Source organism: Antechinus flavipes, chromosome 1 (genome assembly GCF_016432865.1).
Source record: "Antechinus flavipes isolate AdamAnt ecotype Samford, QLD, Australia chromosome 1, AdamAnt_v2, whole genome shotgun sequence".
NCBI lineage: Eukaryota > Metazoa > Chordata > Mammalia > Dasyuromorphia > Dasyuridae > Antechinus > Antechinus flavipes.
Window position 1 is genome coordinate 537,739,334 of NC_067398.1, and position 23,652 is coordinate 537,762,985.

Below are 23,652 nucleotides of genomic sequence, written 5' to 3' on the forward strand. Positions count from 1 at the left end.
TGCTACATGTGGTACATATAAAACTATTTAGCTACTGCTCAATGGCAAAACAAAATATTTTAAAACGCTGTATGGCAGCGATATTTAGCCCAATAATGAAGATATGTACTTGCTTTAAAAAGCTTAAGTTCGCTAATATTAAAAAAAAGAATGTTAGTGTGGATGATAGCATGTTTCACAAAGAAAAAATCATAATACTCAGCTTTGAGTTGAAGAACAAAATTTTGCCCCTTGAGAAGAGGGCTCTTGCTGCTTATAAAATGGGTCTGTTGGCTTTCACAGGTACTGACTAAAAAGTTTATTCTGAAAGATTTGTTTTCATTTTTCTTTACAAACATAGCTTAGCTGATAATGGTCAAATGGGTCTGAACATCTTTTGGCAAATGCAGTATAAATGCAGTATAAAGGGGAGCTGCATTAAAAGGTCGCTTCATGGATAAATTGTTAATTGGCCACATAATGGTACAAAGTTGTCATTATTTTGAAGTGGGGTTTGGTAATACAGTAACAATAATTTTGGTTATACAATTATTCCTTCTACATCACAACTTTCCCCACTGAGGTTTTGATATATCACAGGTTGGCTTAAGGAATTTGGGGGGAGGTTTTTTTTTTTTCTTTCTGCTGAGGCAATTGGGGTTAAGTGACTTGCTCAGGGTTACACAGCCAGGAAGTGTTAAATATCTGAGACCAGATTTGAACTCAGGTCCTCCTGACTTAAGAGCTGTTGCTCTATCCACTGCACCATCTAGCTGCCCCTGGGGGAAAGTTTTGTGGAAGCTACAGATGACATTTAAAAGTCAGCAGACTACACAGAAAAAGTTTAGAAACTCAAAAATGCATTAAATATACATATAATATTATATAATATCAACATATTTTATCTTTTAATATCATAAGCACAATTTCTTCTTCTCAAATAAGGGGAGGACCAAATTATTTTACACACACAGATTTTCCAGATCATGGGGGAACCATTCCCCTAACCTCCTTGATGTAGAAGGGGTAATTGTAATGTATAATGATTAGTGACTATTATTAATGAACTTCAGTTGAGGCACTGTTACTTGGCACTGAGTTTTCATACATCATAATTCTATGTTTAAAATTCCATGAAACAATGTAACCTTTTTTACCTTAAAAAAAAAATCGAAACTCTTATGGTCCAATATATTGAAAACAATCCTTCATGTTATCATTTTTAATCCAAACCATGAAATTCAATATATTATTCTGAAAATGCATGACTTCACTGCAAGTAGATATTTTGTAGTCGATTCTTGATTTGCTTAGTTCAGAGGCAGTAGGTAACATGACAGTGAAGATGATGCATGACTATTTGAAAACCCAGCAACTCTGAGGAGGAAAATAGGGGAGAATGTTTTAGTGATAGTCAAGGGAAGGGGAAATAGAGTATATGATAGGCCTACGGGCCATAAGGAGCAAAAATGGATGACTTCTTTATATGTACCATAAAGCTAATTTGCAGGAGGAATATAACTGAAATGTAAGATATTGATAGAAGATCTCTTTTGCTTCATACCAAAATAGTTCTTTTTTTTAAAAAAAAATTTTTCTTGCTAACAATTTTATCTTTCAGAAGTTAGAAGAAATAAAAAGGTCAGGGTAGAGGGGGAGAATGATTTATTGTAGACCTCATTCTGACTATTAACAAAGAACCAATTAGCAAAATAGAAATGGAGTCTATCTTAGTGTAATGCTCTTTGCATTCAACTCTGGAATTATATTTTACTTGGGTCCATGGAAGATGTAGTATTCAACTAAGCGTCCCCACTCAGTGCCTATTCTACTAATCGACTTAGGCAAGACATAAAACAAATAGCACTTAATTAAGATAAAAAGAGAAATTTTTTAAAAATTTATTTTATTTTAGAAACAAAGTAAAGAAAAAGAAAAATCAGAAGGAAATACAAAACAAAATAAAACAAACCAAAAAAAGAACATTACCATGTGCCCTGCAGAACATCAGGGAGGATTCAAAATATGTAACAACAAATTACCAGTTCAAGAAAATATATATATACATATACATACACACACATTAGTAGAAAAAATTATATTCATAAGTGTCCATTTTTTTTACTTTCTTGTAAATTGTTATTTTTTTTTCTCTCCTATGCACCTTTTCCAGTTTCTTCTTTTCCCCTCTTTTATCCTCCCTCCACCTCCCGCAACAGGCTATAGTTAAGAAAGGATATAATATGTAGATATATACATATACATTTACATACACACACACACACAGAGAGCTTTCCAATTCCTGCTGACTCTGCTTTAATTCTGTTCCTTAATTGCCTTACTATTACTTAACCTCCTCCTATATATGGATTCTCTCCCTTGCCTTCTTCCCACACCCTTTGCTTCCCTATCTGCCCATTCCTCTCTCCTTATTTCCTTACAGATTTTGGAGGGTGCTATACCCTTCATGGTATATATGTAGTGTTGCCTATTTAAGTTTGCCTATTTAGTTTGAAGATTCTGTTCCTCGGCTATAACTTTCAGTCTCTAATAGCCACCTTCCACTACTGCTGATTCCTGTGTTCTCTTGCTGGCATCCAATCCACTTCCACCTTGGATCAAGGTTTGAAAAGGCCAAGGGCTCCCGCTTCATGCAGGGACATCTCCAATCCTCCTGATCTACATCTTGCCACTGGACCCAGATGGCTCGGCAAGAGACAGTGAAGTGGGTGACCTTGCACAGCCCTCCCTCACTTCATCCCAATTTGGTTGCATGTCATGGCATCACCTCCCTGATGTCAGGGTCTTCTTCAAGAAAGAAGAAAAAAAACCCAACAAAAACTAAGGTCCATTGAATTTAAGTCGATGACCTAAGGTTTCAGTGACAAAATGGGAGAAGGAGCTTATACTCTTCTGTTATCATCATCATCACCATCATCAGTATTATTGATAATCATTGGTATACTTAAAATGATTAAAAGACATAGACAAGATGAAATCGTGAATAAGAACATATTTATCTGAGGATAATACCAAAAAAGTAGAACAATACTGTGAAAATATTGTTTAAAAAAAAAAGGCTAAAAAACAATGAGATGAAACGTAATGAATGCTGAGAAAATCTAAAATGGTTTTGAAGACTCAGTTTGTGACAAGAGGAAGAAGAAAAAAGTAGATAGGATTCACTGATTAGAGTTTTCAATTTTTCTACAAGCAAAAATGATCTTCAGAATGGGAGGAAGAATATGATTAAAAACTGAGTATACAAAAAGAAATGGAAAGAAAGTACCTAACTACTTTAATGGATCCATGCTACTGGAGCTGGAAGGATGCCAAAAATATATGGGCATGATTTGCTGTTGCAGATCTCTGAAAAATAATGGGACAAGATAAATAAGCTGTGAGACTGTTACCCCTTCTTATCGAAGGGTAAATGTCCACATTTTTAAAGGAGACATAAGATAGATTCTTCTAAATGGAATTAGAATTATCCTATAGGACAGTAATTTATACTTTAATATCCAAAAACATTCTAGAAATTTTTATTTATTCATTAATTCATTCATTCATTTGTTTGTTTTTAAGAAGTACTTATACTAGGGTTTTTAAAACATTTTTCTATTCACAACCCCTTTTCATCTAAGAAATTTTATATGTGGGGCAGCTAGGTGGCTCAAAATCAGGAGAATCTGAGGTCAAATCTGGCCTCAGACACTTAACACTTCCTATCTGTGTGACCTTGGGCAAGTCACTTATGTGACCCTGGGCATGTAGGCATATAAAATAGATATACAAATCAAACATTTATTGATAATAAATCATAATTTCATGACTACCACATTTAGTTATAAGACCCCATATAAGGGTCATGACCCATAATTTAAGAAGCTTTGCTCTATGTCTTCTTTGATGGCCACAGTAACTCTGGGAGATGGCTAGAAATCATTTATACCACAGGTAATATAAGGAAGTCAGATTCAGAGAGTTTAAGTGACTTGCCTATTATTAGACTCATAATTATCTAGAAAATATTGTTAAAAATATGCTTCTTGGACTGCTTAGGAAGGGAAGTAATGATCATTATAAGTCAAAAAATTTTCATTAAAAATCAGATAAAACAGAATAAATGCAATTTTTTTGAGAGGGTTACCAGATAAGCAATTTAATGAAAACCTATAGATATAATATGCATAAAGAATACTATCGTAGAGCACTAGTCCTGAAGTCAGGAGGACCAGAGTTCAAATCCAGCCTCAGACACTTAATACTTCCTAGCTGTGTGACCCTGGGGAAGTCACTTAACCCTAACTGCCTCAGCAAAAAAAAAAAAAAAAAAAGAATACTATCATGCTATAAGATATAATGTAAGAAATGGTTTCAGAGAAATTTTTTTTAAAAAATTGAACTTATGCCAAGTGAAAAGAACAGAACCAGGCTAATAATTTATTCAAAAACAATAATATGGTAAAGACAAAAAACTTTGAAAGAATTAGGAACTAATTGGAATTTCGAAAGAATTAAGAATCATTGTATTATTTCAGAGGATTAGTGATACATGCTCCCCATCTCTTGATAGAATGGTAAAAGACTAAGAATGCAGAATGAGACACATGATTTGGGGAGTTTTTTTTTTCCTTTGGTATATGTTTTGCTTGATTATATTTGTTTACAACTATACTTTATTTTTATTTCATTCTCAAACTATTGGTAAGGCTTGTGATGAAAGGAAGAAAAGATAGATTCTTTTCTAACCAAACATTAATAACAAAACCAAAAATATGAATGAAAAATAAAATCCCACCTTCTAACTCTCAATTCCTTCCAATTTATCCATATATAATTTGCTTGCACATAGCTGCAAGCAATTTTCTCCTCCTTTGGACTATGTACTCCTTAAGAGCAGAGATGTTCTTTCATTTTCTTGTTCTCAACATAGTGACTAGATTATAGTTGTTGAGTTGTTTCAATCATGTCTGACCCTCCATGATCGTTTGCAGTTTTCTTGACAGAGATACTGGAATGGTTTGCCATTTTTTTTTTCCAATTCATTTTACAGATGAAGAATTGAGGCAAATGGGGTTAAATGACTTGCTCAGTGTTAGTGTATCTGAGGCTGGATTTGAATTCAAGTCTTCTTTACTCCAGTCCCAGCACTCTATTCACTGTGCCACCTAGCTGCTTAGCTTATAGTGGCTCTTCATCTTTATTGGCCAACTGACAATAAAATCCATTTTGCTTAAAGAAGTCTTGCAGATTTTGCAAGGAAAGTATTAAAAAAAAAAAAAAACTTTTGTTTTTATATCATCTTTATTACTCAATATATCCTTTTGCTTTCCCCAGACAAAGAACCATCTCTTGCATATAACATATTTCTGAAAAATAACATTATATTAGGATGTGTAATGCCGGAGAAACTGAGGCAGGAGAGAGATTAGAGAGTTTTTAATATTTTATTAATGGGAGAGTAAGATTGACTGGACAGGACTCTCGTCTCAGATTATCCAGTCAGACAGAGATAAGTATACTGGGACCAAGGAATCCATATTGGTCCCAGGGCTGGAGGACCCAAAGAATCCAGTGTCCAGCATACAGCTGCCAGATGCCATTCTCCAGCAATGAATGGAGGAACCCCAACTTCTTAAATACCTTTTTGGAGACAAAGAGAAAGGGAGGGAAAGTTTTTATCAGGGAGGGGAAGCCATAAAACCCTAAAAAATCCGGAGACAAAGAAGTAAAGATATTGTGGGTTATCTTGGAATATTCTAAAGGAATATTGTAAATCCATAAAAGAGTCAGGAGATCTACTCTTTTATCTTGCTAATTTATAACCCGAGAGCGAATAATCCTTAGTTTTACTGGGTCAGAGACAGAACAGTTAAGGAAACTGAGACAGGGAAACTGAGTCAGGACAGTTAAAGAGAACTGTGGCATAACAGATGGGTCATACAGAAAACAATAGGACAATTATCTTATCTACTTATTTACTTGAAGAAAAGAGTTCTAGGGAAGTTGCAGGTTCAGAATTGACTTAACACACACTCATTTATCTTTTAGAGCCTCTCAAGGTAAACAAGTTCCTAAACTTTCCTAGCAGGGTCACATGGACACAAGTCCATCTGGCTCACACAGACTACTTCTCATCAAGTAGGCCCTGATTCAAAGCTTCCCACACCTCTAAGAAGTTTATTTCTTTTAGCTTATGAGAGAATGTACTGAGAAATGATGCTCTTTGGGCTAGGGGGGATATGTGGAGGAGACCTCAAAGAAGAAAACAAAAGTTTCTTGACCTGATGATTGTGTGGGCTGGGTTTTAGGGAGAGCACATGTCACTCATGCCTACTTTTTATACCTTCCCCAGGCAGCCAGTATTTTAGCATTCATTAACTCTCTCTGCTTTAGGCTCCAGCATATGAAATTGCCAGGTAATAATAGTCCTCCTAGATAAAGCATTCCCTCACAGTCCGTGTGGGAGGCAGATTAATTGTAGAGGAAATGGCAGTGGGGAAAAGCCTGCAGCTAGGAAGCCAAGTCTGTGAATGGGTATACTTCATGTGGGATCCTAGGGAAGTAGGATCATAGGTTTCTCTTTGGAAGGGCATTTAAAGGCCTTCCTCAATGCCTTTCTTTTTTGGATAAGGAAATTGAAGCACAAAGAAGATAAATGATTTTTCTAAAGTTATCCAGGTAGTGAGTGACAGGGAAGAGTGATTTATCCAAATAATACATCCAAGACAGAAGTGGGAGGTGAATCTAAGTCCATGGCCTTTTCCATTGCCTTATTGCTAGGCTTGAAATTATTCAAATCCATTTCATTTTTTATTTAACAAGTAGTTATCAGAAACATAATAGATGCAGTGTGTTGTGCTATGCATAGAGATGAAAAATTCCTTTTCTTGAAGGAATTAATCTGATAGGGAAGATTTCACACGCGTGCGTGCGCGCACACACACACACACATACATACACACATAACTACAACTCAAAATAGGATAATAGATTTAAATCTAGAAGGGACCTTTGAAGCCATTAAGTCAAAACACTTTATTTTATGGTTGAAGAAACAGATATTATATTTTTTCTTTTTTCATGATACAATACTGAGAATACTATTTTTTTGCTATCTGAAATACACAACAAAGGTAAAAATGTAGAAAAAAGGAAGTAGGGAGTCAGCAGATCTATGGACTCCACCTGATCCTTTCAGTCTATCACCAAGTTGATTGACTTGCTGATTAGTTGGGAATTAGGGGAATCTTGAGGTGGAAGAGGAAAAAAAATCACCTCAATCCAGTTCCATCCAGGAATCTTATAATTTTGCTACTTGGAAATCCCAGGATGACTGAAAGAGGAACCTGATCCAGTGACATGTTAGAAGTTAAGGGAGAGGATTCGGGAAAGATGGTAGAGTAGGCCAGAAAATTCCAAACTCTTCAGATCTCTCCTACAGGACAAAATAGTCCTTCAAGGCATATGTGGAGCACTAAAAACAAACAAGAATCAAGGCAGAAAAGTAGTTCCTTGGGACAAAGGGAGAAGATCCAAAGAAAAATACCAGGATAGAGGTGTGGTCCTTATTGAAGTGTAAATTCTTCCAAGTCAGTCACTGAAACAGCAAGTGATGAACTACCGGGCTAAATGGGTCGGGAAGTGGCCTCAGACACAGAAACAGAATTTTGGCGAATCCAGCTTCTGAGTCAAGGAAGATTTGAGGAAACCTCTGCTGTTAAGAGACACCAGATCCAGAAGAGACATGATCCTGCTCAAGAAGGAAACAACCCATGCCTGATGAGTGTAGAAACAGTGGGGCAAGGAGAGTGCTGGCTGTGGGTACTTAAGGAGAATGGAGTTCTTGGTTTTGTTTCCAAGCCAGAGGAGAGAATTGAAGGAGGACCTGGGGCCAGAGGCATCATCATCCACACCCCTGCACTAGAAGTGATTGCCTTAAACTGTTATTTAACAACAACAGCAACAAAGTTAAAATAAAATTTTTAAAAAGCAGGCAAAGGAGAAAGAACCAAACTATAAAAAGTTACCATAGGAATAGAAGAACTGGAGTTCATCTTCAGAAGAGAATACTGAATACTGAGACTACTCCTATTCCAAAAAGTAATGTTGAATGATCACTTTGCCCATAAAGAATTCATGGAAGACTTCAAAAAATTTTTTTAAATAAAATAAGAGAAATTGAGTAAAAGAAAAAATTTTAAGAACAATCCAAGAAAAACAAGATTAAAAAAAAAATCAACAAATAAGAAAAGGAAATCCAGAATCTTAATTAAGAAAATAACTCCTTGAAAAGTAGAATTGGGCAAGGGGAAGCCAGAGTAGTTACAAGAGACCAAGAAATAATAAAACAGAAAAAAAATAAACTGAGCGGAAGAATAGATCAAGAAGAGAAAACATAATAAAAGGACTACCTGAAAGCTATGATCAAAAAAAGATTCTTGATACAATAATAAAAGAAATAATTAAAGAAAATTGTCCTGAAGTGTTAGAACAAGAAAGTAGAAATAGAAAAAACTCACTGATTACCACCTGAAAGAGATCCTATGAGGAAAACCTAGAGGAAATTAATAGTCAAATTTCTAAACTCCAAAATCAAGGAGAAAATATCACAAGCACAAAAAAAAAAAAAAATTCAAATATAGCAGAGCCACAATTAGAATCACAGAAGACCTAGCAGCAGCTAAATTAAAAGATCCAAGGTCTTGAAGCACAATATATTGAGCAAAAAAACTGAGGTTATGGCTGAAAATATCATACCCAGGACACTTAAGCATAATTCTGAATAGGAAAAAAATGAATATTCAATAAATTGCCAGATTTTCAAGATTTTGATGCAAAAAGATCTGAATTTAAAAGAGGAGGAAGAGCAGTAGTTCTGAAACTTATTCTCATGGGAAATGGATTAAAGAGGGAAAAACACACACACACATACACACATATGGGGAGAGAAAGACACATATATGGGGAGAGAAAGAAAGAGAGAGAGAGAGAGAGAGAGAGAGAGAGAGAGAGAGAGAGAGAGAGAGAGAGAGAGAGAAGAGAAGAGAAGAGAGAAGTAAGAGAGGAGTATAAAAATCTTTTAAATTCAGAAAGAAATAAGAGGGTAAAGGGACAGGGAGGGAGGAGAGGATAAGGTAAAGGAGGCATTTTTAGAGGAAATCCTATCAAATTCACATCAAATCAGGATTAAAGAGAAAATAACATATACATTTAGAAGGGAATAAAAGTCTTCTAAATTTATAAAGAAATAAGAAAGAAGTGCAGCCAGGGATTAAGGTCCCAATCCTTTAGTAGAAGGGCAATAGAAAGGTATGTAGATTAACAAGAATAGAATAGAGTGTGTAGATTAATGAAAATGGGATAAGGGTGGGGAGAGAAGATATGAGAAAGGATTTTTGGAGAAGGATAGGTTAAATGATAGCAAGGCTATATAAAGGGTAAAAGTAAAGCAGAGGAGTCAGAAGGGATAGGAAACAAAAGTTACACAGAACATAATAGTAAAGATTGGGAGTAGAATTTATTGGGTTAAAAAAAAGGAGCAGAAGTACTCATGATTTCAGACAAAGTTAAAGCTTAAATATATTTAATCCAAAAGATAGAGAAACTATACTATATGTCATAATACTATTTAAAATAACCAGAAAATATAAGTTTAGAATATTGTTGTGGTTTAGGAAATGATGAATTGGTAGATTTGGAAAAATAGGGAAAGACTTGGATTTACAAAGGAAGACATTATCTTCAAAGAAACAAACCTAGTATGGTCTTACATGGACGTATATGCATACATATATGTGTATAATTATAGATATCTATGCATATGTGTGTGTGTTTGGGTGTGTGTATATTTAGCCTTAATTGTAGCGTTCTTAGAGAAATGAGGGGAGGAGGAAATAAAATAAAAATACATAGCAAAGAACAAAAGAAAACCTAAAGAAGCAAAAAAAGTATGGGCAGTTCTGAACACAATGTAGTCTGTTTATTATATAGACTTTCTTGAAATGGAAATTTATTCCTTTATATTCTTAATCCTTTTATGTTCTGCTATGCACATTGCAATGCTTTTTTTTTTCTATTTTGTATTTAATTTTTAAATAACTTACTTTTTACAAAAGAGTTAAAAGAAAATTCAAACCATAATACAAATAATAATAGCTAACAATTATACAGCACCTACTCTATTCTAAGCAATGTGATAAGTAATTTATAAATATTATCTCATTTGATTATCACAGCAACTTCAAGAGGTCAGTGTTATTGTTATCCTCATTTTACAATTGAGAAAATTAACACAGGTTAAGTGACTTGCCCAGATTGACACACTTAGTAAGTACCCGACACCATATCTAAATTCAGGTCTTCTTGATTAAAGGCCCAACACTCTCCCCATTGTATCACCTAGCTATTTGGACCTAGAGTTTAAGTTAAAAGACTTCAAGAAGTAGGAAGATAAAAGTCCAAAAGACAGATTTTTAGATATCCGAGAGTTAATTCTCCATGATGTCCTAGGAAAAATTTAACCTGAGTTTACCAATTAAGATGGTAACATGAAAGGTCAAAGAACTTCAGCTCTTTCATGTATCCAGATCTAAAAAATATATACAAAAAAGGTTAAGAAATCCAGAAAAAAACCAATAATAATCCTCAACTAGCCCAGGACTGTAATATTCTCTCTAAAATGTAATTTTCTCTGTTGGGGTTTTTTTGGGGTCTCTGGAGGCAGCCTTCATTTCAGTTCAGTAATCACCCCAAATGCAGCCAGAAATTAAGGTCCAAATCCTTTATTGTCTCTTTCCAAGTCTTGTCTCTTTTCCTGGGGCCCAGTTAGCTTTCTTAGAGGCCTATTTCTTTTCTTGGTTCTGAGAGCTTGAGCTCCCACCTGCCTTCTCTGGCTTCTGAATCTCCCCAACTTCAAGAGTTTGTGCTTCAGCCTCCAGCCACCACAAAGGTGGATGATGGAATGAATCTGTCTCAGCCTCTGAGAGCTTCTAGTGCGCTTGTCCTTTCTGGCACTGAGAGCTTCTAGCTTATATGCTCCACACTGAGTATATCACTGGGAAACGATTATTTGTTGTAGGAGTAATCAATGCTAAATTAGATTTAACTACTGTCTCCTTAATTCCACTTAGTACCTTGTTTCAAGTTCTGGCCCATAACTTCTCCTGTAGGATTAAATCAATCATACTGAACTATGCTAAATTAGATAACTATTGTCTCTATCAATTCCACTGACTTAGTATCTTGTAAGAATCCTTTGTTTCAAGTTCAGAGTTCTGGCCCATAACACACGATTACCCAGAAAGACACTCAGAACTGTATAGAATATTCTAAAAAATTATTGGAGTTGCTCTAGGAGGATCAGAAGACTTTATTGTCCTGACCGGGGAATCTATTAGAGTGGTTTAAAGACTACAATGTCCTGATCAGAAACCTCTAGGAGACCCAGAGGATCATGGAGTTCTAATTAGGAACACTGAAATCTGCCAGTGCTGTACAAAAAATGCAATTTCACCATGGGAAGTGGAAATCAACAAAAGGACTGAAATCAAGAATATGACCTAAATACCCCACCCAGGAGGGAAAAAGAAACTGGTCCTGAACAAAACCCCCAATCAGAAACTCAGGCTAGAAATATGAGGAAATAGAAGAAAGCATCAAAATATAATAAATACTGTGAGTCAAGAGACATCCAAGAGACAAACACAGAGGAAGAAACTAATGCTTCAATAATCATAAGCAGAGTCTCAGAGGAATGAAAAGTTTGGCTACAAGAATTAAAGAAAGGGAAAAAAGAAAAAAGAGGGGGAAAATAAACCAAACAGGAAGCCAAGAAAAAGAAGAAACCTGCTATTTAGCATACATTGTGCACATGAGAAGAATGTATAGATATGGGGGATGTGGGCATCTCATGAACTTTGCTTTTAGCTCAACTAGATAAAGAATTCCACAAAACAGACAGACAAAAACATGAAATTTGGTTTAGAAATACATTAAACTCAGTAAGGTTATGTGCAGGGGACGGAAATGTAAAAGGAAGCATAGATTTGGAGAAACAGTTGTTCAGTCATATCCAACTTTTCATGATCCTATATGAGATTTTCTTGGTAAAGATACTGGAGTGCTTTTCCTTTTGCTTCTCCAATAGATTAAGGCAAACAGTGGGTAAGTGACTTGCCCACAATCAGAAAGCTAGTAAGTGTTTCTAGCCAGATTTTTGAACTCTAATCTCCTTGACTCCAGACCCAGCACTCTATCCATTAAGCCAGCTAGTTATCTAAAAAAATCCCTTCCATTCGAGATCTGATTATGAAAGGTAATTAAAAAGAGTACAAGAATCAGAGGTCAGAATTGGAGTTTTGTCTTGTTGAAGAAAAAGGCAAAGCAATAAGAAAGAAATCATTTCAATAATAAATTACTAGTACTTATATCTTTTATAAAAGAAAAATTTGAAAAGATTTTCACAGGATTAAATGAAATCTGGGAGAATAATTGTTTTAGAAGGATTCAAAAAATAGGGGTACCAATAATCATGATCTCAGACAAGACAACAAAATATAGACATGCTCAAAAGAGATAAGGTAGCAACTAATGGTGTAATAGAGTGCACAACAAGCTTAGAGTCAGGAAAACCTGAGTTCAAATCCATTCTTAGATAATTATTAGCTGTGTGACCCTAGGGAAATCACTTAACTCCAAATGCCTCACAAAAAAAAGTAAATAAATCCTTATTTCCTTCTCATTAGGAGGGAAGGAAGGAAACAAGCACTTGGAAATGATTACTATATCCCAAGCACTGTTATGGACCAGGGCTACAAATACAAGCAACAAGAAAGTCAGTCTCTTCCCTCAAAGAGCTTGTATTTAAACGGAATTCAAATAAAAAAGGAAGGGTGTGGGATAGAGAGAGGAAGAGATTACCCTGCCTGTAGACATGATGCCCAAGTCCAAAAAGTCAAGAAAAGGATCAGGAGGGAAATGAAGGCAGGTGGGCTTGGGCCCTTCACAAAACAGAAGTTACAGGGATAGAAATATGTTCCAGGATGAGGAAAGCTTAGACTCTGAGGGAAGTTTCAAGATACCAGAACAGTAGAAGCATGATTTTGAGATCCAGAAGGTGAAGAAACAGGGTGGGGGAGAATGAAAGCAGGCTGGCCTGAGCCCTTTCACAAAATGCTTTATACATATGATATAATGAAATAAAAACATTTAAAATGTATGCTAAGTGGCCTAGTATCTAAGTGCTTCAAGGAACAGTTCATCAAATTATAGGAAGAAATAGAAAGCAAGACTATAATAGCTTAAAAATTTTGCCTGCTTCAGGCAACAAAAATCTAACAAAAAGATAAGGAAAAGACCCTGAACAGAATTTTTTTAAGTTAGATATAATAGATATTTATTGATTACTAAATGGAAATAGAGAGAAAAATATACATTCATCAGCTATTCATGAAACATGAAATTTGATCATGTGCTAAGGTGGAAAACCTTATATGCTAGCTCTGTGTTAGGTGGCACTGTGGATAGGATGACAGGAAGACCTGAATTCCAATCCAACTTCAGACATTACCTGTGGCATCTGTCTCCCAGGAGTTGTTGTGAAGATCAAATGAGATAATTATAAGCTCTTAGCACAATGCTTAGCACATAGTAAGTATATAAATATTTGCTATTATTATTATCAATTGAAGAAAAGTAGAGATATTAAATCTGTTCCTTACTGATCATAGTACAATACAAATGTAGAAAATAAAGAACCTTTTCAGGAAAGATCCAAAATTAAACAGAGGCTAAATAATTTAATCCTAAGAAGTGATGCATCAAAGAATAATACAAAAACCAACAAACAATTTTGTTAAAGAAGAAAACAATTTAGCCAAACTAGTCCTTAGGAGGAAAATGTATACCTCCAAACACTTTCATAAGTGAAAAAAAGAAAGAACAAGTTAATGAAAATTGAGTGGATGACCATTAATTAGGGAATGGCTGAATCAGTTATGGTATATGAATATAATGCACTATAATTAATGATGAGCAGGCTAATTTCAGAAAAGCCTGGAAATATATATGAACTAATGCTGAGTGAAAAATGCAAACCCAAGAGAACGTTGTACACAGTAATAACAAGATTATGTGATGGAAAATGCCATTTGCATCCACAGAGAGAATTGTAGAGACTGTGTGTGGATCAAAGCATAGTACTTTTACCTTTTGTGGTTGCTGGGTTTTTTTTTTCTTTCTTGTTTTTTTTTTCCCCTTTTGATTTGATTTTTCTTGTGCAGCATGCTGAATATAGAAATATATTTAGAAAAATTGTAAATGTTTAATTTATATTGGATTGCTTGCTGTCTTAGAGAGCAGGGAAGGAGGGGAAAGAGAAAAATTTGGATCACAAGGTTTTGCAAAGGTGAATGTTGAAAACTATCTTTGCATGTATTTGGGGGAAAATGCCATTAAAAATAAAGTAAAAAGGGAGAAAGAACAAGTTAATCAATTGGACATTGAATTAAAAAAAAAAAACAACCTAGAAGAACTACAAATCAAAAATACCAAGCAAGTGAAAAAAACAAACAAACAAAACAAATGTGAAAACAAGAATCCACCATTAAATTGGTGAATAAAACCTAAAAAGCCAGTTTTGTAAAATAAATGATAAAATGTATAAACCATTAACTAATCTGGATTTGTTTAAATAGAAAAACCAAATTGTTAATATCAAAAATGGATAAGGAGATACACAACAATTGAAAAAAGAAAAAAAGGGGATTATGAGAAACTATTTACCAATTATGATAAACGCAAATGAAATGGATGAGTATTTACAAAAAATATATTAAACCTAGATTCATAGAATAAGAGAGAAAATTTAAATAACCCAATTTAATAAGCTTGTGGTACAGTAGATAGAGCTCTGGGTCCAGCATCAGGAAGATCTGAGTTCAACTCCAACTTCAGACATTTATTAACTGTGTGATCTGGGGCAAATCACTTAATCTCTATCTCAGATTCCTCAACTGTAGTTGGGGAAAATAACTATAAAAATAACTTTAGTTAATAAAAGCACCTATCTTGTTGAATTTTTATGAGAAGCAAATAAGAATTTTTTTTTTAAAGCACAGTATACAAAGCATTTAGTACAGTGGTATTAAATAAAATAAACACTTATTCCTTTCATATTCTTTCTCATAAGAAATTAAATAAACAGTGATGAAATTTGCAAAGAAAAATCCTTAATACTAGATAGACATACAAATAAATTCTGTCAAACATTCAAAAAAGTTAACCCAATATTGCAGAAAATGTTCATCTGGAGTCAAGAAACCATGAGTTTAAAGCCAGCCTCAGAGGATAATAAAAACATCTACCTCCCAAGGATGTTGTGAATGAAGTAACAATTGTAAAGTATTTGGCACATGGTAAATTCCATAATTGTTAATTATTATTACTAATAGCGATAAATTGCCAAAGATTTCTTGACCAAAAAAAGATACAAAGATTATAGGAGATTAAATAGACAATTTCAATTATGTAAAGTTAAAAAGTTTTCATATACACAAAATCAACAGCTTAAAATACAAAGGAAATTTTCTCCAGAAATCTAGGGAAAATCTTTAAGTAAATTTTTCTGAAACAGATCTGATGGGAATAGGAATTGGACTTGTGATTTTATTGTAAAAGGATCCCCCAGAATGTGAATCGCCAGGTGAGGGAAATTCTTTCTAAGATTGCAAGTCAGTACTTTCTTTGCAATTCCTAATCTCAGAGAGCATGAAGACCTGAGAAACAGGGTCACATTGCAAGCATCTCTCAGAGACAGGACTTCTTGACTCTGAGGCCAGCTCTCCATCCACTACATAATTCTGCACTTTCTGGCAGTCATTATCTCTGTGTGGGTGTGTATGTGTGTGTGTGTGTGTGTGTGTGTGTGTGTGTGTGTGTGTGTGTATAAAATATATGGAACTGATACAAATATATAGAATAAAAGCAATTCCCCAATGGATAAATAGTAAGTGGCTGTGAACAGGCAGTTTTCACAGGAACAAATTCAAGCTTTCAATAGCAATGTATATATATAATTTAAAAAAATAGAAAGAAAAGAAAAAGGAACCACTTGTAATAAAGACAAATGAAAATTACATTGAAAAGGATAATCAAAAAAAGGAAACTGACAATTGTTGGAGGGGCTTCAGAGAAACAAGCATATTAATACTTTGTTGGTGGACCTGTTCAGTAACTAGATATTCTGGAAGGTACTTCAGAACTTAAACTGTGCATATTATCCCAGGGATACTTATGCTAATAGGTCAAAGACAAAGGGAAAGGATTGATGTGTACAAAAATATTTATAGCAACACCCTGTTGTAGCAAAGAACTAAAAAGAGGGAACAGCAATGCAACTGAACATTCTGATGCCATTTAAAAAATGATGAAAAGGTGTGATTTGGAGAAACGTGAAAATTTATGGATTGGGAGAAAAAAAACAGAACTTAGACTTCTGGTCCTTGTATTCTATTTATAATGCTATTTGTGTTAGAAGGAAAGCAAGAGAGCCAGCTTAGACCTTATTGTAAGAAAAGAAATATGATCATCTTAGTGACTTTCTGTGTGCCTATTTTTGTACTCTGCTGAGTTATGTCTGAAGAAATTGTAGGTAGGCATGGGATAATGTAGTAAGCTGCCAGAGGCACCAGACACAAAATGCATGTAACAGCAAGGTAATGATGATTCTTGGGCAATGACTGTGTCTTTCTGAGCCCTTCTCTATTTTCTTCAGCATACCTATGTCAGAAGTTCCTATAGTCTCTGGAACTGCTATGTAAAAGCAATACATTCTGATAGTGTATGCTGACTCCCCTCACCAGGTAAAGAATCAAGTCACTAGAAATTCTGGGGCAGAGGATAAGGAAATTAAGCAAGAATCTAGTGGCTAAACATTGGGACCTGGGATAGGGCAGGAATTTAATTAAGAGGACTGAAAAAGAAAATGGCAAATTCAGACACACAGAAGCAACTTTAATCATCAGAGAATAAAAAAATCAACTTTTCTGGGTAAATAATACTATAGTATTATTTGCTTGAAGAAAAGCCCCTAAACTTAACTGATTCAGTTCCAGTGAATTTTTGAACTTAAGGTTCCTTGTGGTCTTTTCTAGGGTTAGGAATGGTCCCAGAGTCTGGGATAGAGGCTAACTCAGCTACAAAGGTTATGGCCATAAAGGGTCAGGGATCTAAGAAGCCCATTATAATTAGTTAGGAAAAAATTAAGCTCCATAAAGGTAGAAATTAATTCCCATATAAATGTTCTCCACCTGCATCTAGCTGTGGAGATTAAAATCATCCCATTTATAATAAGAGAAACTGAGGCAGGTCTAAGCCAATGGCACTTTATCAAAGAGTCCATGATTCCCTATAATGAAGTGGATCTTAGATCTTCCTCATGATCTAAGATGTCTCCTCCTTCCAGGGCCATATTTTTATAGGGCTAGATTCCAGTCCATTCCAGAACAGGTACCAAATACCGAATAATTCCATTATAAGCAAAATAATGTCAGCAGGGCCACAACTTGGGTAAACCAAGGAATATCTCCACATAAGATGGGCAGGCTTCTCTTTAATTTGGGCAGGAGGAAATGGTACAAGCTATCACAGTCAGTGACCTAAATGGTTATAAGATGGTCATCTGCTCCTATTGGACAAGTGATTGGTCCAAAGGTACAAAAATATTTTGGGGGACTTCCCATGTAGTTGTGATCTCTGCCATGCTGGGCTTGGTCACAATGACAAGGCAAAACAAGGGTGGAAGGCCATTAGCTAACTTCCTAAGTATAAGTTCCTAGTTAAGAAGATGAACTTAGAATCTGTAACTCACAGCTTTGATATGATTCTATCAAATTTGATTAATATTGATTGGAATAGAATAGGGGTCCAAAAGGAATTATTTCTCTCATTACACAGTGTCCCGTGTTCTCTGAGATATTTAGCTTAAAGGTCTACTAAAATGAATCAAAAGCACCTAAATATACTTTGGTTTCTAGTTAAGTTTTATTCTAAATTGTTCCTTAATAAAGTAATTAGGATTTAGCCTAATTTCAAAAGACAATTTAATAGAAAATGGAAGAGACATACAGACTTCTTAAATTCTATATATGAATTCTATATAACATGGGCCAAACAACAGGAGTTAGCTAATTTTAATATTATTTTTCATTCTTTAAGAAAAAAAATTATTGACACATTTTGTTTTGAGATAAGACACCTTCTACCAAAGTATATTGCAAAAAAAAGAATGAAGCAAAACTGCCTAATAACACTAGTCTGACTAATGATACATGTCATTTCCCACTTTTTTGTTTATCAGTAGTTAACAGAAAGGAAGGGTATGTGTTTTAACTTTGAAAATAGAGTACTATCTTTGTCTATTGTGTTTGACTTTAGAATTGTCTCTTGGTTTTCTTTCTCCATTCATACAGGTCTTCTTGTGTTTCTCTTAATTCTTCATATGCATTATTCCGTATGATAGAATTCTAATCTATTCCAGTAGATTCCATTACCTTTTTCAGCCATACTCCAATTTGAAGAGAGTTAAAGTGAAGAAATCTTGACTGAGAATCATCTATTAAACAAGCCTACTTCAATATGAGCTATCCTACCTCTAAAAACTTTCTAGGGTTTTATTTTGGAGCACGGAGCCCTTGAAAATGTAAGAGGATCCAGCCTTTAAGTGGGTAGAATGAAACAAAAAATTAGAAACACGATTTTTCTTTTTGTTTTTCAGGAGGACCAATGGCAGCAAAATTGGTAGCTGGATACATTAATGATGCAGTTGCAATCTTGGAAAATGAGAATGTTACTCCTCATGTTAAGATCCTACTACTACAAAGCGTATGCAGTTGGTGCTATTTAAATATTCATGGCCAAAAGAAAGCCAGACTCATAAATATGCTTCCCATTCTTGTGTCTTTGCTAGAGGATGAGCCTTCCAGTCCCCAGTCAATGAAACCCTTTCTGCTTGTCAAATTCTGGTCTTGCTATCTTCTTACTGTCATTATTTGTAACGACACAGAAGCCATTCGGGAGCTTGAGAAATATTATACTTTGAAGTATTTACTCAAAATTTTAGCACTTGAGAATTGGCAAGGATGGCCTGAGAATTTTGCTGAAGTCTTGTTCTTCCTGATGAGCTATTACCGGAGTTAATTGGGCTATTTAAAGGAAACAAGAGTCAGAAAAATGTAGTTTCCTGACGTAAAACACTAGTTTTCTTTTGCTTGCCTTGTATTATGTTGGTAGTAGAAAGCAATAATAAAAATGAATGGTATTCCCCAAAGGTTTCCTTATTCACCGAGTTGCCTAGAACTGCAAAAGTTTTGCAGTTATTACAGTGGCCAGACAATTGGAAAATGCCTTGGATAAAAATGTCAGATTACACAGCTGCTTTTCCCCCATTTTTCAAAAGTTAAATTGTTTTCAATTCTACAAATACTTTTAGTATTTACTCTATTAGGCCTTGGGAACTCACATAAATTCAGTTACTAACATACACATCCATCTATATGCTTAAGGAAATCAGCTGTTGAACTGACTATTGATATGTATGTATGTCCACATACATAACTGGTATATATGCATAGACAGTATACATATGCATATAGATGATATACACAAATGTAACCACTAGAGGGCATTGTTACTAATTGGATTCTGTATACCAAAAGGACAAGATTTGGCAAAGTCTCAAATTCGCCATTTGTCACATATTCTACCTCAATCCAGAGGGAGCTCTAAGGAGACAAGTTAGAAGAAAAGAAGGAGGGGTCAGGGGGAAGCATTTATTAATCACATACTGTTTGCCAGCCACTGTGTTAATTAAACAAACTATAAATATTTTTCTCATTTGATCGCACAACAACCCCACGAGGTTCCCATTTACCAATAGGAAAACTGAGGCAGGCAGAGGTTTCATGACCTGCTTAGGATCACATTGTTAGCAAATGTCTGAGACTGATTTTAAACTCAGACCCAGTGCTCTATCCATGACATCACCAGCTGCCTCAGTGGGTCACATTGTATCTCCCTGGTCATGAGACTTGTCTACTGATTGTGTTGAGTTTGTATTTACATAATGAAATAGCTATAAGCTCCAAACTGCCAGAAAATTGTAACCTTAAATTTGTGTAAGTATAAATAGGCATCCTTAACTGTATACATGGGTATTACTCTGCAAAACTCCAACAAGAACAAAAATGGAATAAAATAGATCTGCCATGTGACCATACAATTCAGTCTTCTCCTAGGCTTAGACATCCTGATAAGTATTTATTAGGGGCTTACTCTGTGCAAGCAACTGTGGTAAATGTCAGAGAGAGAGAGAGAAAGAGAGAAAGAGAGAGAGACAGAGAGAGAGAGAGACAGAGAGAGAGAGAGACAGAGAGAGAGAGAGAGAGAGACAGAGAGAGAGAGACAGAGAGAGAACATGTACTTAACAGAAGTCAGAAGGTATATAGCTTAAGTAGATAGAAAATTTTTAGTCATGCTCTGAACTCAGGAGTTTTAAATCCTAGGTCCTAGTGTCTGGACTCAGCTTCAGCTACTACCACAGTAGCAGGTATGTTTGATACAGAAATCAGCATCTCCCTACTACAAGAGCTGGCCAAGCTTCCCAGTGCTGAAGTTAGCAGCTTCCTAATGCTGATAGTAGTTCTGTAAGCTCAACACTCTCCTCCCGGCACTGACTGGATCCAGGGCACCTGAGACTGACTCATGTGCTTGTTATTAGTGTCTAGTCATTGTCAGGGACAGGGGCCACTAGAGCTTCTTGACTCAGTTCATGGAATTGAACTCAAAAGCCAACATTGGGCAAGGAAAGTCTATTACAGTCTACCTACCTACTCATATCCCCATCTTTTGATCCTTGAATCCTCCCCAGCTTTGTCTTCTGTGTTACAACAACCCTGAGAGGTAGGTGCAATAACAATTTTATAGATACAGAAATGAGACAGAGATTAGGACTTAGACCAGGATCTAGTTAGAAGCTAGATTTGAACTCAGGGCTTCCTGACTCTCCATATATTGCCTCACTGTGTCACAATCAATGAATGGCAGGAGAAACGGGGAGAGAAACATTAGTACTTACAAGAGTCAAGTGTGCTGTGCATAGCACTAAGGATATCGATTTTTTGGATGGGGTCATTGAACAAGAGGTAGGACATAACTTTATTGTATAAAGTATATGTACATATATGTATACATAAAATTTCAGTACTAAATTTTGAAAACCCAACATTCTAGATTTACACTAAAATGTCAGGATATGAGAAAGACACTGGATATGAAAGGAGGAAAACTATGTATAGAAAACAAAGGGGATCCCAGCTATCCAGGATTTAAGAGGATAATGAAATATCCATTTGACAATATAATCATTGTCTTATATGATAGTGGGGAATCTGGTCCCTGGGACATACTAGGCACTTAATCAATGTTTACTAAATTGAATTGGGTATACAACATGGTCCCTTTTTTTTTTTCAAATAATGTTTTTAAATGCATAAAATAAAATACATAGAATTATAGAAAAAACCAATTATTTTGAAATGCAGTTACTAAAATTCATAGTTCCCAGATGAATAGTCCTTACAGAAGGTAAAGTTGCTTTTCAAACAATTTTCCCAATTTCAGCGGGAAATAAGTATTGATATTTTTCATATCATTTAGTTTTACCTCTACTCTATAAACTATCTCTTGTATCAAACAATGTTTTTAAAAGAGTAAAATTGCTAAACCAATCAAACTCCCAAGAAACTATCTTATTCACCTACAAAAAATAAAATTCAACTGGAAGAACAAAAAGTCAAGAATTTCAAGGGAACTAATGAAAACAAAAATCAAATGAAGGTGGCCTAGCAGTACCTGATATAAAACTATATTATAAAACAGCAGTCAGCAAAACCATTTGGTATTGGCTAAGAAATAAACTAGTTGATTGTAATGTTCTCTGTTTTGGTTTACTTAGGGTCTCTGGGAGAGGCCTTAGTTTCAGTTCAGTAATCACCACATGAGTAGCCAAGGATTAAAGTCCAAATCCTTTATTATCTCTTTCAAAGTCCTATCTCATTCACTTGGGGCTTGGCTAGTTTTCTTAGAGACCTACCTCTTTCCTTGGTTCTTAGAGCTTGAGCTCTCTCCTGTCTTCTCTGCCCTCTGAATCTCTCTGAAATAATCCTGGCTGAGGCTCCTAGCTTATATGTTCTACACTGAGTATAAACCAATCATTATATCAGTAGAAAATCATTATTTGTTGTAAGATTAAATCTATCATACTGAATCATGCTAAACTAGATAACTATTGTCTCTATCAATTCCACTGACTTAGTACCTTGTAAGAATCCTTTGTTTCAAGTTCAGAGTTCTGGCCCATAACAGTTGATCAGTGAAATAGGTTAGGTTCACTACTGACAAAATAGTCAATAAGGATAGCAATCTAGTGTTTCACAAACCCAAAGTCCCCACCTTTTGGGACCAGAACTCACTTTTTGACAAAAACTGCTGGGAAAATGGAAATTAGTATAGCAAAAACTAGGCATTGACCCACACCATATACCAAAATAAGGTCAAAATGGGTTCATGATTTAGATATAAAGAGTGATATTATAAGCAAATTAGAAGAACAAAGGATAGTCTACCTCTTAGATGTGTGGAAAAGGAAGGAATTTGCAACCAAAGAAGAACTGGAGTTCAATATTTAACACAAAAGAGAGAATTTTGAATAGGTTTAAAAGATTTTTTTACAAACAAAACTAATGCAGACAAGATTAGAGGGGAACCAATAAACTGGTAAAACACTTTTATATTCAAGGGTTCTGATAAAGGCCTTCTTTCTAAAATATATAGAGAATTGACTCTAATTTACAAGAATTCAAGCCATTCTCCAGTTGATAAATGGTCAAAGGATATGAACAGACAATTTTCAGATGAAGAAATTGAAATCATTTTTAGTCATTTGAAAAAATGCTCTAAATCACTACTGATCAGATAAATGCAAATTAAGACAACTCTGAGATACCACTACACACCTGTCAGATTGGCTAGAATGACAGGAAAAGATAATGATGCATGTTGGAGGGGATATGGGAAAACTGGGACACTGATACATTATTGGTGTTATTGTGAACTGATCCAACCATTCTGGAGAGCAATTTGGAACTATACCCAAAAGGTTATCAAACTGTGCATACCCTTTGATCCAACAATGTTTCTACTGTGCTTATATCCCAAAGAGATACTAAAGAAGGGAAAGGGACCTGTGTGTGCAAGAATGTTTGTGGCAGCCCTCTTTGTAGGGGCAAGGAAGTGGAAACTCAGTGGATGCCCATCAGTTGGAGAATGGCTAAATAAGTTATGGTATATGAATGTTATGGAATATTATTGTTCTGTAAGAAATGACCAGCAGGATGATTTCAGAGAGGCCTGGAGAGACTTATATGAACTGATGCTGAGTGAAGTGAGTAAAACCAGGAAAATGTTTTACACAATAACTACAAGATTATACAATGATCAATTCTGATGGATGTGACTCTTCAACCAAGAGTTAATTCAAGTCAGTTCTAATGGCCTTGTAGAGAGAGCCATCTTCATCCAGAGAGAGGCCTGTGGGGACTGAGTGTAGATCAC

General features: G+C 35.2%; 1 protein-coding gene and 1 long non-coding RNA gene across 2 annotated transcripts in view; one reads left to right on the forward strand and one right to left on the reverse strand.

Annotated features, from left to right (window-relative positions):
- LOC127544101 (armadillo-like helical domain-containing protein 2) lies at window positions 1-19,309 on the forward strand. Its single transcript, XM_051970599.1, has 2 exons — window positions 1-282; window positions 18,758-19,309. The coding sequence occupies exons 1-2, from the start codon at window positions 42-44 to the stop codon at window positions 19,177-19,179; spliced, it is 663 nt and encodes a 220-aa protein (XP_051826559.1). The 5' UTR covers window positions 1-41; the 3' UTR covers window positions 19,180-19,309.
- The window catches only part of LOC127544102 (uncharacterized), a 27,421-nt gene continuing 5,619 nt past the window's right edge, over window positions 1,851-23,652 (reverse strand). The window contains exon 2 of the long non-coding RNA XR_007949368.1: window positions 1,851-3,268. This is a non-coding gene — a long non-coding RNA (uncharacterized LOC127544102). The remainder of the gene's footprint in view (window positions 3,269-23,652) is intronic.